This window comes from Neomonachus schauinslandi, chromosome 2, assembly GCF_002201575.2.
Source record: "Neomonachus schauinslandi chromosome 2, ASM220157v2, whole genome shotgun sequence".
NCBI lineage: Eukaryota > Metazoa > Chordata > Mammalia > Carnivora > Phocidae > Neomonachus > Neomonachus schauinslandi.
In genome coordinates, this window is record NC_058404.1 from 146841780 (window position 1) to 146858644 (window position 16865).

At 36.7% G+C, this 16865-nt stretch overlaps 1 protein-coding gene across 1 annotated transcript in view; it reads right to left on the reverse strand.

Annotated features, from left to right (window-relative positions):
* SLC4A4 (solute carrier family 4 member 4) overlaps positions 1 to 16865 on the reverse strand; it is a 346412-nt gene that overhangs the window by 66772 nt on the left and 262775 nt on the right. Inside the window, exon 15 of the mRNA XM_021702448.1 lies at positions 7506 to 7576. Within this exon, the coding sequence (XP_021558123.1) occupies positions 7506 to 7576 (71 nt within the window). The remainder of the gene's footprint in view (positions 1 to 7505; positions 7577 to 16865) is intronic.

A 16865-nucleotide genomic window follows, 5' to 3' on the forward strand; every position in this document is an offset into this window, starting at 1 on the left:
TTCATTATTTACCTGAAATTCAAATGTAACTGGAACCCTTCATTTTTGTTTTGTTTTGTTTGCTAACTCTGGTGAGGCTATCTCAATTAGATATAGGCTATTTTGAGTAACAGCAGCATGTGGAAAATAGAAAAATGTGGCCAAAAGAAAACAGAACATGCACTGGGTCCTGATTACATAAAGGAACTAAGATAGTGTTAAGGGAGCAATAAAGAAGAATAAAAAACAATTTTTAAAAGTTTCCTTGGAGAAATAAAATATGTCCACCTAAATATTAACTAATAATGCAAGACAGTAAAAGGAAGTGTCTAAATGAATGGTATAGAGATTAGTAGATTCAGAAAAATGACTTATCAGTTTCATTCAGCACAGAGAAAACAAAATTTAAGCTAAGCCCTGAAAGAAAGACAGGTCCTTGTATAACTCTCATACTCCAAAGGGTAGAAAGAAGAGTGGCAGGAGAACAAAACTAAAAAAGAATGACAGAGAAAGTAACAAAAGTGAGTGGAAGGGGGAATAAAAGTGAGAAGCTTTGGACGTGTATTTCTTTCTGCATTGGCAGAAACCAAGAGGTAAAGCATTAGACAGGGAGATGAGAAAAGATGCTGATTCAGAGACATGCAATGCTTCATTCACTTATCCAAGAAGTCCTTCATTCAAAATTTATTGGATGTTCACCATGCGGAGAAACTAACAGTGAGTGGACCAGGTGAGCCAAAACAAACTGATGGTGCAAATGGGTAGTAAAAAAAAAAAGCTGTAAGAGAAATGGGACCAAGTTGCTGAGGATCTTAACTGTGGTCAATCTCATGAAAAAGAAACATCAATCTATTTTTCCGGATCTCATTTTCTAGAGAATTATTCTGTTAACACTGAATGGATTTATTTATAAATCTTAAAAGTATAAGATATACTGAAGGATGACTTTAAAAATTTAAAATTCTATAGCATCCTCCCCAAAGACAAAAGTGGGTGATATATATGTGAGAGAGGATGAGCAAAATGTTCATTGAAGCTAGGTGATGTGTATATGGAGGTTCATTGTACTATTCTCTATATTTTATTGCATGTTTTAAATTTTCCATAATATTTTTAAAAGTAGGAACATGTGATATTCAAGGGGATTTAAGGACAGAATGGCACTTGCCTTTCTCAATGAGAGAAAATCACAAAGATGTTATGCACAAGAAGATTAATATGACATTTTATTTCCCATGAAAATGAATGTTAACTCCTAAAATCACCCTGAAGGTACATCAAATCAAAGCACTTTTGCTTACATGTCTGACTGCCAAGCAGAATTTATGAGACTATAATAGGTTTTAGTTCCATGATTAACAACATCTCCATGTAGACATGATATGCTTCACTGGGTAACCCAATAAGCAAAAAAAATAAAATAAATAAATAAAAATGAAAGATTCCATATTGCTCTCCTTAGGTATCAACTGGTAAAGTATGTGCCTTTTGAAATATATATAAACAAAGGTAATGCTACAAATAAACGTCTCAAGGTTAAGTGGTTAATGTACTCATTTAGAGTTTTTTCTCCCTGCAGTGAGTAGGCCAGACCTGCAGTAATCTGCAATCTTACTTTATCAACTAAAGGATACATTTGAGCTGCAGTTGTCTATAGTTGTACATGTTGTTGTGAAATATCAAAACTAATTGGATGTTCTACTTGTGATTAAAACAGAAAGTAGAATGAAACTGGACCACTTTCTCACACCACACACAAAAATAAATTCAAAATGGATTAAAGACCCAAATGTAAGACAGAAAACCATCAAAATCCTAGAGGAAAACACAGGGAGTAACCTCTTTGACATCGGCCATAGGAACTTCTTTCTAGATAGGTCTCCTGAGGCAGGGGAAAACAAAAGTAAAAATAAATTCTTGGGACCTCATCAAGATAAAAAGTTTCTGCACAGTGGAGGAAACAATCATCAAAACTAAAAGGCAATGGGGTGGAATGGGAGAAGATACCTACAAATGACATATCTGATAAAGGGTTAGTATCCAAAATCTATGAAGAACTTATCGAACTCAACACCCAAAGAACAATCCAATTAAAAATGGGCAGAAGACATGAATATACATTTTTCCAAAGGAGACATACAGATGGCTAGCAGACACATGAAAAGATGCTCAACATTACTCAGCATCAGGGAAATACGAATCAAAACTACAATGAGATATCACCTCACACCTGTCAGAATGGCTAAAATTAACAAGTCAGGAAACAACAGATGTTGGTGAGGATGTGGAGAAAGGGGAACCCTCTTACACTGTTAGTGGGAATGCAAGCTGGTGCAGCGACTCTGGAAAACAGTATGGAGGTTCCTCAAAAAGTTAAAAATAGAGCTTCCCTATGATTCAGCAATTACACCACTAGGTATTTACCAAAAGAATACAAAAATACTAATTCAGAGGGATACAGGCACTCCAATGTCTACAGCAGCATTATCTACAATAGCCAAATTATGGAAACAGTCCAAGTATCCATTGACTGATGAATGGACAAGGAAGATGTGTGTGTGTATGTATGTGTGTGTGTGTGTGTATATATATATATGGAATATTACTCAGCCATGAAAAAGAATGAAATCTTGCCATTTACGAGGACACGGATGGAGTTAGAATATATTATGCTAAGCAAAGTAAGTCAGTCAGAGAAAGACAAATACCATATGATTTCACTTATATGTGGAATTTAAGAATCAAAACAAATGAGCAAAGGGGAAAAAAGAAAGGGAAAGCAAGAAACAAACTCTTTTTTTTTTTTAATTTTATTTATTTATTTGAGACAGAGAGAATGAGAGAGAGAGCACATGAGAGGGGGGAGGGTCAGAGGGAGAAGCAGACCCCCTGCCGAGCAGGGAGCCCGATGCGGGCCTCGATCCCGGGACTCCAGGATCATGACCTGAGCCGAAGGCAGTCGCTTAACCAACTGAGCCACCCAGGCGCCCAAGAAACAAACTCTTAACTAGAGAGAACAAACTGGGGCGCCTGGGTGGCTCAGATGGTTAAGCGTCTGCCTCCGGCTCAGGTCATGATCTCAGGGTCCTGGGATCGAGTCCCGCATCGCGTTCCCTGCTCAGTGCAGAGCCTGCTTCTCCCTCTCCCTCTGCCACTCCCTCTGCTTGTGCTCTTCTATCTCTCTGTCAAATAAATAAATAAAATCTTTAAAAAAAAAAAAAAAAAGAACAAACTGATGGTCACCAGAGGGGAGGAAGATGGGGATTAAGGAGCACACTTGGTGTGATGAGCACAGAGTGTTGTATGGAAGTGTTGAATCACTATACTGTACACCTGAAACCAATATTATACTACATGTTAACTAACTGGAATTTAAATTAAAAAAAAAAAGAAAAGGTCACTTCTAACCTCTCCAACCAAGTTGGATAAGGTATAAAATCATAGTTTTTAAAAATCCAGCAGAGAGGTGAGGATACAAAGAAACTTAAATAAATTCTAAACAAACTACAAGACCCTCATGGAAGAGAACTCCATGGCTGCCTCGTGTGTGCCAGAGCAGCATATGGAACATAAACCCACTGCAGATGGAGGTATGGAGAAATAAGCTAAATCTTCAATGAGTTTTTAGTGGCTGAATGCACACTGGGGTGACAGATCAGAATTCCAAGGAACCCTAGGCATTAGATTGAGCCTGCATCCATCCACCAAACTTTCTCACGGTCTTTGCCAAGTGCACAGGTTGTATACATAAGGTGGGAGGTTTGATAGGAGAGCTGAGAGAAAACCCCCCTTAGACACAGAGCCCCTACCAAATGTAAGAAAGTCACTCTCCTAAGATGAGAAGCAGGGCAGAAGAGTGGAGGAAAACCCCTCCAAGGCATTCAGGCACTCCTTTAAGAGCTCAGGCATCTGAGCAGTTGGGCAAAGAAAGATCTCCCCTGGCTCAGAAGCTGAGGCATAAGACAAGACAACGAGCATTCCCCATGGGACTTTCTGGGATAATGGCAATGTTTTACACGTACCTTGTTTTGGGTGATGATCACATGAGTCTATAAAATGTCAAAACTCATTGCAATGAGCATGTAAGAACAGTGTGTTTTAAAGTATACCTCAAATTTAACAATAATTTTTTTTAAAAAAAGAATCTAATGTGAAAAACAAAAAGGAACTAATCCATTTAATCACCTCCTTGGAAAAGCCTTGATGTTAGATTGTGAAATCTGTCTCTCCCTCTGAGAGCTGCTAAGTGGAAGCCAGCAGATCCTAAGACTCATTGTGTCCATACAGTGTGGAGAAGCTGTGGCTGGTCTCAAAGTTTTAGAGGGACCTTTCAAAGAATTTTGTTTGCAGGTTGAAAGGATGTGCCTACCAATAAGTCTACAGGAAAACTGACAAAGGTGAGAGGCATTAAAAACGCAGTGAATCCAACAATGAATGGAAATAATGGAAAACCTGCCTTTTTATCTTGAGGGATGCTTATTCTAGAGTTCCAGGCAATTGCCCATTTTTCCTGAAAACACACTACTACTACGAAGAAGAAAAGTTAGTTGTCTTCATGCTAATGAAGCTGAAGAGTTAAGCCTTCCCTCCTCTGACAGGGTGTTCTCAGAGCCTTGTGAGAGGGAGCCTTGCTGGTGCCCCAGGGCTGCATGTCACTTTTCCAGCACTTTCTTTCATAATCTAATTACGCAGAATAAAAGGAAATTAAACCCTTGCTGACTGTATGTCCCAGGAAAAGACTGAGGGTAGCAGAGCTAGCATGGCCGAACAGGGAGAGGGCCCAATCGCCTGTCAGAGCTGTGGCATCCAACTTATTTTCTCCACCAACCTGAGTTATGGTGGCAACATGGCCTAATGGAATGATAAAAATACCTAAATAGAATAATAACAGTAGCTAACCTGACTGAGAAATAAGTATGTGCCAGTCACTATGCTAAGTCCCAGCTATTTACTCATTTGACTTTTATAAAGTCAGGGAGATAAAGTACTATTATCATCACCATTTTACAAATGGGAAACTGAGCAGCTACCAAAACCCGTTAAGTAGTGGATCTCTAAATTTGAAACTGGGCATGAGAACTCAATATCTGTAAGTCCTTCTACGTGAAACACTATTCTGCTTCCCCAAATAATAGAAAGAGCTTTCTAAGCTTTGGTTTCATTCATACGATACAGGTAACATAACAAAATAGATGGACACAGGGGAAGAGAAGGAAAAATAAAAGAAGATAAAAACAGAGAAGGAGACAAACCATAAGAGACTCTTAACTACAGGAAACAAACTGAGGGTTGCTGGAGGGGAGGTGTGGGGGGACTGGGTAACTGGGTGATGGGCATTAAAGAGGACACTGGATGTAATTAGCACTGGGTGTTATATGCAACTGATGAATCACTAAATTCTACCCCTGAAACTAATAATATACTATATGTTAACTAAATTGAATTAAAAAAAAAAATTTTAAAATACAGGTAACATAAAACTCAAAAGCTATTCTTAGGATTATAGAAGAGGCTGGCCCTTAGTAAGTGCTCAACAAATGGTAGTTATTACTGATGATAATAAATCATATTAACTCTTTAATATTCATTTCTGGATCTTGTATATTTTCAAATTGCGTGTGTGTGTGTGTGTGTAAGCAAAGTATACCTAAAGGCATTGATATGGATAGAAAAGGAGAAATGAAGGATAGAATAAAAGTTGTCCTTCATAATTACATACATACATACACACACATACACGCATTTTTTCCTAATTCCTTCTCCAGAGGTGCTGAACATAGCAACTTAACAGTTTAATTAAGGTGTGTGACTGATATACACATGAGGGGACTTCACTGCCCTGGAGTATAGAACATGCACAAGAACTGAAATTGTAAACATTTCCATCTGCAAACATTGAAGCATAATGGTGGACTAGAAATATCACAGGTCTTAGAACCAACCACTCAGACTTCTGTTCAAATCTTTGCTTTAATAATTTATGGCTATGTGACCTAGAGCAAGAAAGGTTATTTACCTTCTAAAGCTTTAGTTTCTCTCATTTGTAAAATGAACGTAATTATACATAGTAGTTTGTGTTAATGATCATAATATGTGTAAAACACCCGGTCTCTAGTAGATGCCCTATAAATGGCAGCTAAATTGTAATCATTATTATGCCTTTATGTCTTCTGTCACAGTCATATTAGAAGTCAATCACAATTTCCATTTGTTTTCCATAAATCTTATAATGACATCTTATAATTATATATCAATTACTAGAGTCACTTCAGCATTTGCCCAAAGACAGGGCTTAAAAATTCATTAATTTTAAAGCTTCCCTTGATTAGTTACAAAAGGAATTAAGTTAGAAATAATCTCTTTTTAAGTCAGTGGAAGTGTTTTATTAATTTTTAATTGCAAATTAACTTATGGTTTTAATTAATTATATATATTTTAAATTTTTAATTAGACTTTAATTAAAATTATTTCAAGTCTAGAAGGGACTATTTTTCTCTGTATTTTAATCAAGTTCTTTTAGGCAATAGGCTGGCTGGCTCAAAGACTGAAAATTGATCTCTTTTCTGTATATGGCTTTTAAAACACATATTCTCTCTCTCTCTCTCACACACACACACACACACACACACACACAAACAAATAAAGAGGCAAAGTTTAGAGAAAATCAGAGAGAACTTTAACAGTAAGGAAAGAAGTCAAGAGAGCCACAGAACATGAAAACAAGAGAGAAATAGGGTCAAGTGAGAGTTGTTCAGGAAAGATACAAAACATCATCTTTGAAAGGGTGTTGTGGGTACTCATTACATAACACTTCTGCAGAAGTGTTCTGGTCTCCTGAGAGATGGGCGCTCTATCAATACAAGGTATTATGGCTTCTGTCTTTATAACTGAGAGATTGATATTCTTTGGTAAGATTCCATATCCAGTGTAGAAGGAATACAATTAGAAGCCTGCAATAGCACTTTTCCCTTTTTCTCCAACACAAAAGTCTCCTTCTAGTGTGTGACCTTCCATGCAAAACAGCTCATTTTTATAGCTTAGTTCCAGTCTCTTAAAGATCCTTGGTTACAAGCCATGGGAAAGGATATCATGTGACAGAGGCACAGTCCTAAGTGACAGGGGACATATCCTACTACAATCACCCTTAGTGAGGAGAACACAACACCATTTGGTAGTCAGAAGAATTCTTAATCGTACTAGAACCAGAGAGAGGATACCATGCTCTCGTTTTTCGACTGCCCTCACTTCCCCTTGTGAAAATATTTCAAGGTGACAATGAATGGATATAGTAGTTAAATTCCCAAGAAGGTTTAAAAAGCATGTTGTAGGGGTAAATATTCACTTGAGTTAAAAAAGAAAAAAAAGCTGACTACAGCAAGGAAAGTGTTTCTTTCTGTCCCTCCACAATCACTGATTATTAAAGTTGTGTTCACGTGCAGATTGCTGAAGGATCGGAGACATCATGTTATGAATATTATAATTAGAGTATATAATATGCAAGTGGTTTGAAATATTAAGTCACTTACCATGTCAGTAGAAGAAATAGTTGGCAAATCCTCTGGGGCCAATGTAGTGTCATTAGATATTGAGATATTAACTGTAAGAAAAAGACAATCTTTTGCCATAAAAATAAAATAAACATGACCTAAATGCATAACTCAAAATCTAAAAAAGCTAAGCTAGGCATTAAAAATATCTTCAACAATAACATAAAGCACAATGAATTTTTCTTTACTGTAACTGTATTCACCTTTCACCTAGATAAAAATTACCGAAGATTCAGACATAGCTCCTGTACTCTAATCTGATAAGAAACAATGGCAAACATTTAAGAAAATGGTATTACAATTTGTTTCAGGTTTCAAAAAAAGAAAAAGAAAAAGAAAAAAACTTCACCATTACTAAAAGGCACTCAATATATTTTGCCTAGTGAAAGAAATGGATATGTTAGTAAGTGAGTAAGTTGATCACTGGCTTCATGTATGGTCAAATCTCGCCAAGTGGAATTTCACTAATTAACTAATTTAGGAGTTTTGGAAATTTGGACTGCATATGAGAAAGTGTATCTTTGCAAAATGTGGGAAAACAAAAATCTTTCAAATACATAATAAATTATATAAATATAATGGGAATAAATATTTATCTAATTTTTAAAAATTATTTTCATATAATTCGGCATGATTTGTAGAGTTATTAAGAGGTTACTTTTGGAGGAACCTAATTTGTTTATTAAATCAACTCTCCTCTTGGAAATATTTCATTTTTTTTTAATTTATGAGCCTAAAATTAAAACAGTATTTAAAGAGAGTTCTATAATTAAAACATTTTTTATCAGATAAAGCTTTTTCTTACTATATGAAGTTTTATGTGTTATAAAATAGTTACTCAGAGAATATCCCTAGTTTGTGGAGATACTGTAAAATGACACTTAAGTTTTTGTCTTTGAGTGTCACATTTAACATCCAAATTGCTAATTGTCATTTGGTCCCCTTCTCCCTGCCCTCTCCTGCCCCCAAGCCACTAGACTATCCTTTTAGATTGCCATGTTTTAGGTCCTACCTACATAAGTTCTTAAGGAGAAACAAATAGATTTATTTGACTGTTGAAATTTAGAATATAAGATCCATGAGGGAAGAACAGAAAGGGCAAGTCTTGTTCATGCTTTTCCCCAGAATCTGCCCAATCTGGCACTTAACTAACAGGAACTCAAAAATATTTGTTTTATTATTCAACCTTAAAAAAAAGGAAAATTCTACCATTTGCAAAAATATGGATGAGGGCATTATGTTAAGTGAAATAAGCCAGACAAAGACAAATACTGTATGATGTCACTTATAGGAAGAATCTAAAAAACAATTAAAATAAAAAATAAGTATAACTCATAGAAATAGAGAGTAGAATGGGGTTGCCAGGGCTTGGAGGGGGGGGCGGTTGGGAGAAATAGGAAGAAGTTAGTAAAAGGGTACAAACTTTCAGTTATAAGAGGAATAAGGTCTGAGGATCTAATGTATAACATGGTAACTATAGCTGTTAATATTGTATTGCATAATTGAAATATGCTGAAAGTAGGCCTTAAGTGTTCATAAAATAAAATAATATAAAATAAAATAGAATAAAATGTGAAGTGATGGATTAATATATTAACTTGGTGGGAATCCTTTCATAATGTATACATATATGAAACCATCATTTTGTACGCTTTAAATATATTACAATTTTGTCAATTTTACTTCAATAAAGCTGAAAAAATACTCGTTTACTGTCAATAAATGAGGCTAGAATAGGGACCAACCATTTAATGACTTCAAATGAATGAGAGCAGATAAAGGCAAAAGAAATGAAATAAGGAAAACAAATAAAGGGGAGAAAATATTTAGCTTGAGCCCTAGTTTTTCTCAATTTTGGAGTCCATTCTGATCTTTGAAGGTTCTGAAATTGTTAAACTTTTAATCCAAAGCTAGCTGCTGCTAGGGCATCCCTATTTCCTCAATAAAACAGGCACATGTGCAAACTATTTTCTTACTCTGTTTCATTGCAGGTCATGGAAAGAATCAAAATAGGCTAAAGGATGCTTGGCCCAAACAATAAAAGCAAACATGAATCCATTCCCAAAAGGAAGAAGATGTTAGTACATTTTTATTAACAAAACCTAGATTTTTATTACGATTTTGTTTAAAAAAGCCCTAAGTACATTTTCTTACATTATTCCATTTGCTCATTTAAAAACACCTGAGAGCATGTAACAGGTATATTTTTATACCCACTTTATGTTGAAGCAAGATATGCCAGGTTTCTTGCCCAGGATTGTAGAGTCAACCAGAAGTAGAATTGGTACCAAAATCTTGTTTGGCATTCTTTCTTTCCTACTCAGCACCTGATTTTTGTGGCCACAGAATTCAAGGTGGGATAATACTCTCCAGTGTTAGATGATGTGAATCTCAACTGGGAGCTGAAATGTCTGACTTGTCTGAGCTTTCGAAAGAAAATAGCATATATGAAATCACAGACACTATTTAGATGGTGTCTGGGAAGCTGCTCTTCCTGAGCAAAATTCTTTTATGCAACTTTATGAGCTTCCTATCACAAGAGAGTGAAGGTCTTTTTGCAACATACTTTTCCACATAAAAACAAGGAGTAGGAGTGAGGGAGAAAGATATCCAAGCCTCCTTTTTTTGTGAAATGAATGACGGATAATAAAGACCACAAGTGAACTAAAATAGGATTCCAATCTGAATTTTCAGTAACTACTTTCAAGTTCTAGATACACATCAATTCTGCTCATCTAAATTCCTTTTATCTTTTCAGTTTTCCTCTGAGACAAGCTATTAAAGCATACTGGCTCTAAAAATCCCAAAAGACTAGTATCAAAAGGACCACAAAAAGTATATGCCTTTCCTACTTATTTTAGTATGTAGCTGCTTCAAGAGAACTTCAAAATAAATATATAAACAAGCACTTCCATAAATGTATATTAGCAGAATATGGTAGAGTCCATAAGTAAGATCAAAAGTAAATTTCTTTAAGCTCACCTAAGAGAAAATCATCAATTCCAATTGGGAGTTTTGTCTATGAAAGCCACTGGTCACCATTTGGATCCAGATACATACAATGCAAGTATTTTGGCAACCAAGTGCAGAATGATCTATGTATACAGAATTTGTAATATCCTTAATTAGGGTTCTGAAAAGGTCAAATAGAAAAGCATAAACACACTGCACTCTGTCTTCACTATTTGCTCAGCACCATGGCTTATGAAGCAAAGAAAGTCTTTGCCCTAGGAATTTGGCTAATTTAGAATTAGCCAATTGTCACTGGGACAGTCTGTGTCCCATACTTGGTTTCAGGGAGTTTTTCACAGGTTGCTCGTTTTATGTTCCTTGGATTTTCACTACTTTTTTTTTTTTAACTTTTTGTTTTTTTGTTTTGTTTTTATTTTATTATGTTATGTTAATCACCATACATTACATCATTAGTATTTGATGTAGTGTTCCATGATTCATTGTGCATAACACCCAGTGCTCCATGCAGAACGTGCCCTCTTTAATACCCATCACCAGGCTAACCCATCCTCCCACCCCCCCTCCCCTCTAGAACCCTCAGTTTGTTTTTCAGAGTCCATCCTCTCTCATGGTTCGTCTCCCCCTCTGATTTCCCCCCCTTCATTCTTCCCCTCCTATTATCTTCTTCTTTTTTTTTTTTTTTTAAGATTTTATTTATTTATTTGACAGAGAGAGAGATAGGGAGAGCAGGAACACAAGCAGGGGGAGTGGGAGAGGGAGAAGCAGGCTTCCCGCCAAGCAGGGAGCCCGATGTGGGGCTCCATCCCAGGACCCTGGGATCATGACCTGAGCTGAAGGCAGACGCTTAACGACTGAGACCCAGGCGCCCTTTTTTTCTTAACATATATTGCGTTATTTGTTTCGGAGGTACAGATCTGTGATTTAACAGTCTTGCATAATTCACAGCGCTCACCATAGCACATACCCTTCCCAATGTCTATCACCCAGCCACCCCATCCCTCCCACCCCCCACTGTCTTGATGCTCCTTCCTGTGTATCAAATTCTAGCTGATCCTCTGGAATAGGGGAATGAACATTGTCAGTAACAGACATTTAAAAATGTGCCTGGGAGTGTTCCTATCTTAAGCTGGCTTTTTTTTTCCCTCTATGTTTGATGAGAGATCTACAGAAAGAACAGGCTATGAGCAGAAAAAAAAAGGTGACATCCGTATGTCAATGTTAGTATAACCTCCTGCACAGGGAATATCCATTGCTCCTTTAAGGTTGTCCTTTATCCTCTAGTATCTGGCACCAGGAACTATCCCATGATTCCTATGCTTTACACATTAGCAGGAGCTATAACATCAGGAATATATACAAAAGCTACAAGGTCAACTAGGAGCAACAAATGGCCATTGAGGCAGATCTGTCTGCTTTGATGTAACACCACATCACAAGTTAGAGAAAGGAGTGCCAAGAAAACTGGGCTGGAACTCTGGCTCCACCACCTTCTGGAGCATAGGGTCACCTCATTGCTATTGGCCAGAGGTCCTTCACTTGTGAAATTGGATTTGAAACAATAAGGTTACTGTGCTGGATTATGTAAGACAATGTAGGCAAAACTGTTAGCAGAGTATCCAGTAGCAGGTGGAACTGAAAGAGATGCTAGCTAAGGTTACTACTAGCTTTATGACCTGGAGAAAGCAAACTTCACCCCTGGGAAAAAGTCGGCTACCTCACAAGTTTTATGTGATGATTAAATACATATATATTATAATATTACAATATATTGAAATACAGTTTATAAAAATCCCTTAGTAAGGGGTGCCTGGGTGGCTCAGTCATTAAGCGTCTGCCTTCGGCTCAGGTCACGATCCCAGAGTCCTGGGATCGAGCCCCGCATCGGGCTCCCTGCTCCGCGGGAAGCCTGCTTCTCCCTCTCCCTCTGCCCCTGCTTGTGTTCCCTCTCTCGCTGTCTCTCTCTCTGTGTCAAATAAATAAATAAAATCTTTAAAAAAAAAATCCCTTAGTAAAATGTCTGGCACTTTGGATGGTGCTTAATAAATCTTAGCCAAATCTGAACCTGTACCCTCAACATAGCTTCTTAGGATTATAATAATGCAGAATTGGTTTACCTGCTCTGAATGAGAAAAAAATTTAAGAGCATTCTCCATGATAATGAAACTTTAATGTTTTATTCCATTCTACTTAAGCGGATTTGAGGAAACTGAGTAACTGGAAAATAGATAAAGAATAAAACTGAAGAAGGTTCTTGCCTGCAGGGTCACATCAGACTGATTTAAGGGTCCTGGATAATTTCAGCACATGAGTGCCTCTTAATAAAATCAAGTATTTATGCTTTAAATGCCTAGATCAATAAAAGGCCAAAATGGCTTTTGGAGGGTTGACAAGGTGAATGAGGAAAACATTGGGAGAAACAGCTCTTAGGGAAATTACCTGCCACTAGTTCAGCCTTGAGCCTTAAAATAAGTAAAATTAATAGAAAAATTTTCTTCACTTTTTCTTAATATTATCCTTTTCGTTTTCCTAAGTATTTTTACCAAGGCTCATGCCTGAGGTTTTCACTGTACCTAGACAAGTTCAAGTTACAACACTCTCCAATCCGTGGACACTTTTTCACATGATACTGCCTTGGAAGTCAAAGAGCTGGCTACTATCCACTATTAAGTGGGATGTATTTAGCTACTGTTTTCACAAACAAACAAAAAAAAACCCACTTCTCTTCCACACCCACTCATCATTACATTTCAGATGTGTACACACATTACTATGGGGTATGTTTTCCAAATCTGTGTTTCATACAAACCCACAGCTAGAGAATTATACGGGTCTGGTGATTATCTAAATTCATTGCTTCTCCTTTTCCGATTCCTGCAAGTTTTTAGAAACTGCTAAAATATTAGGCTAGGAGAGTAAAAGGAAACTGAAATGATGGATGTTTCAAGTTTCTATGGTTTTCTCAAAAGGCCATATAACCATGAATGATAAAACGGCAGCTGTGCTGGTAAAGTCTCCTTGCAAATGCAAAGCCTGAGTGATCCTATACCAGAAGGCCTGGTACTTTCTGTTGAACCATTAGTTTGTGATTTAAACCTACTTTATAATCCAAAGAGGGAATGATACGTAATAAAAATAAAATTGCATAGAATATGAGGCAGGTCACGGAAGATAAATTAGGATTATCTTTTATTTCCTAATTTTCTTTTAATGGGCTTTCTAATTATGAAACACATATTGACTATAATATGGGACCATAGGAGACACAATCCAGCAGTTCTTTTTAATGGTTGTAACATATTGGTGCATAGCATTTATTAAGATAATAGAAAAATTATATAAAAAGAAATGGCAATGAAATTCTACACTAGTGACAACCATTTTAGAGCATTCGGAGGCCACCTCATGCTGTGAGTAAAACGAAGGTGCAGAAATGGAAGCCGTGGCTACTTTCAATCACTTGACTTGGTTTTACAGCTTTACACCAGGGAAAAAGCCATCTTTTACTTAGAGATACTATAGACAACAATGTCTCAGTGCCTGAGAAAGGATTTATTCTTCTTAATCATTCATTCATTATTAGGTATGTTCTCCCTGGAACAGTCAACAATGAATCAATAAAATATATCCCTTCTGTTAACAATATGGTACAGTATCTATTCCCTTGCAGCGATTTTCCTGCTTTTCTAATTTGTTTATCATTTTTAGCAAGACTTCTTTCCCCTCCAGATACAAAACCACATTTGGTTAGAAAATTTATTTTGACCCTTTCTAAAATATTAATATGCCCTTGAGAGTTCAGTCACTGTAACCTTGACACATTAGGCAAATGAAAACAGGTACCGAAGCGGAAATGTATTTCCAAAGCGTAGGTCAAATGAAAATCTGACCTCATTCATTCAAAAAGTAATTAACACTATTTTAAAAACAGCACATTTTATAAAAATCTGTGTGTGTATGTGTGTGTGTGTGTGTGTATGGTGCGTATGTGTGTGCAGTGTAATGTACAGGTATGTGCGTGTGTGTGTGGTGTGATGTGTGTGTGGTGTGATGTATAGATGTGTGTGGTGTGCTATGTATATGTGTGGTATATAGGTGTGTGTAGTATGGTGTGTGTGTGCAGGGTGGTATATGCGTGTAGTATGTATAGCTATGTGTGTGATGTGTGTGGTGTACAGGTATGTGTGACAGTGTGTGTGTGTGTACAGTATGGGGTACAGGTGCCTCTGGTGTGTGTGTACGGTGTAATGTATAGATAGGTATGTATGTATAGTGTACCTCATCCCAAGCACAAGTCTTAAAAAGGGATGAAACAGATCCTTTATGAATTTTTGTGGCTAGCAAAAGGGGAAGGACAAAAGGGCAGGAGGAGGAGACGAAGAGAGGAAAAAGGAAAGAGGAGAGCTCATGTCTTATTCCCTATTTACAAAATGCTATCATTTATGTTTTTGAGTGAATTAGACCAATTCCCCTTAAAAGAACTGAACATTTCACCTCTAGGACTTTAGAGCCTTCTTCTACATGATTATATATAGTGTACAACACTTTGGTAGACTTGAGATTCAGTGGAATAATATTAAGTGATCTAACTACGATGTACAGAACTTAACATTTTTTTCTTTAAATATAGCTCCAATGTTTCAGATTTATCTACACCAGCACATTAGTTGTTAATCTGAGGGGGGTTGGCTTAGAAAAACCTAGTTAGTATCTTCCTCTAGGAAAACTGCAGGGAAAATTAAATTTTGAACCCCTTTAAAATAATACAACTAAACGGTAAAACTGGCTAGGGCCTCATTTGTGAAACAATGAGAAATGAGAAAAAGAACAAATTTTTACTTGGTATCTATTGGGTGCCAAGCAACGTTACATATACTTTTTCATTCAATCCATATAGTAACTTCTAAGAGTAGGTACAATTACTAACCCAGCCCACAGGTTATAAAACAAAGAAATTAGGTGATTAGCCTAGTCCAGGGTCACACTGCTAGTTAGAGCTGAATTCACGCTCACTTTCCTTTACTCCAAAGCACATACTGTTTACACTTTCTCACACTAACAGTTTCCCAAATTGGGATGTTGGTGATGAATTGTAATATTGTGAATTGTCCTTCATTTGGATATTTTTTAGTTTTTACTGTTGGCTTCTGAACTGAATCATCTTCCTTATATGCTTCTGCTATGTAATCTTCAAGGCACAGTGGGGAAATATGACCTCTATTACATCAACTAATAGCCACTCTATTTCTAAGAAAAGGAAATTTTAGCTCAAAAACCATGTATCCACCCTGACTGATATGTCAAATCTCATGGCTAATTTTCCTTTTAGCACTTGCAACTGAGCTTTCGGAGTTCTTCAGTAAATGAGAACCTAAGGAGGTACATGACTTTGGCCCCTGAGCAACAGATGGGGCAAAATGAAGGGAGAAAAAGATGCATGAAGAAACTGAAACTCAGGAAGTGATGAAGATTTATGGAAGCAAGTGAGAACAAGAAAGATAAGGAAGGAAAAGAGGAAGAAGAGTTGTCTTCACAAAGCAGAAAAAATTCACAGTATTATCGTGGCCATGAGTAGAGTTTTCTTAGTGATGAAGTGACCCCTAGTTCCCTTCCTGTAAAATGATTTCTCAGTTTGCAGGATCATGACTCCATCTGTGTAGTTGCTGGTTCACTGTTACATACTGTCCCAGTGTTGAAAAACAAGTCATCCGCCAGTTTAAATATTATTGACTCATTGACTGAATTCTTTTACTAGGAGTGCATGTTGCGATGAAAGGCCAGGCTTTTGTTGTTTTAAGAATACTTGCTCTAGCTGTACATGCAACTGTATTATTCTCTAACTATCATTTTTCACGTTTGTTATCACGAAGTACTAAATTTATGGTGGTATATAGGTTTTCTATCAAAAAGTATTAGGGTTATGAGGGAAACATACAATCACTAGTCTTAAGGGGTTTGTAAAGCATGAGATTGTCATGAAAATGGAGATATCCGTTTGCCTTTTTCCAAACCAGAAACAGAATTTATTTCCATAGGTTAAAATAATCCCTCACATTCATGTGCATATCCTTCAGGACTGCCTTTCATGTGGACAACTCTAAAAATATGGGGTGCAGCCAATGGTCTTGTTGCAGAATAAGCCAACTATCCAACAATATTTGCTTAGGAAGGAGGATGATGAAGACTGGTTTGTTGGTTCTATCATTCATACTTACTAACCTTAAGTTTTAATAAATAATACCAGCAGTAACAATGACAGTTAACACTTAATTACTTATTACATATCAGAAACTGTCCTGAGTACTTTGAAATACATCATTTTTTCTATAAGATATAACAATTCTATAAGGTAGGTACTGTTACTAACTC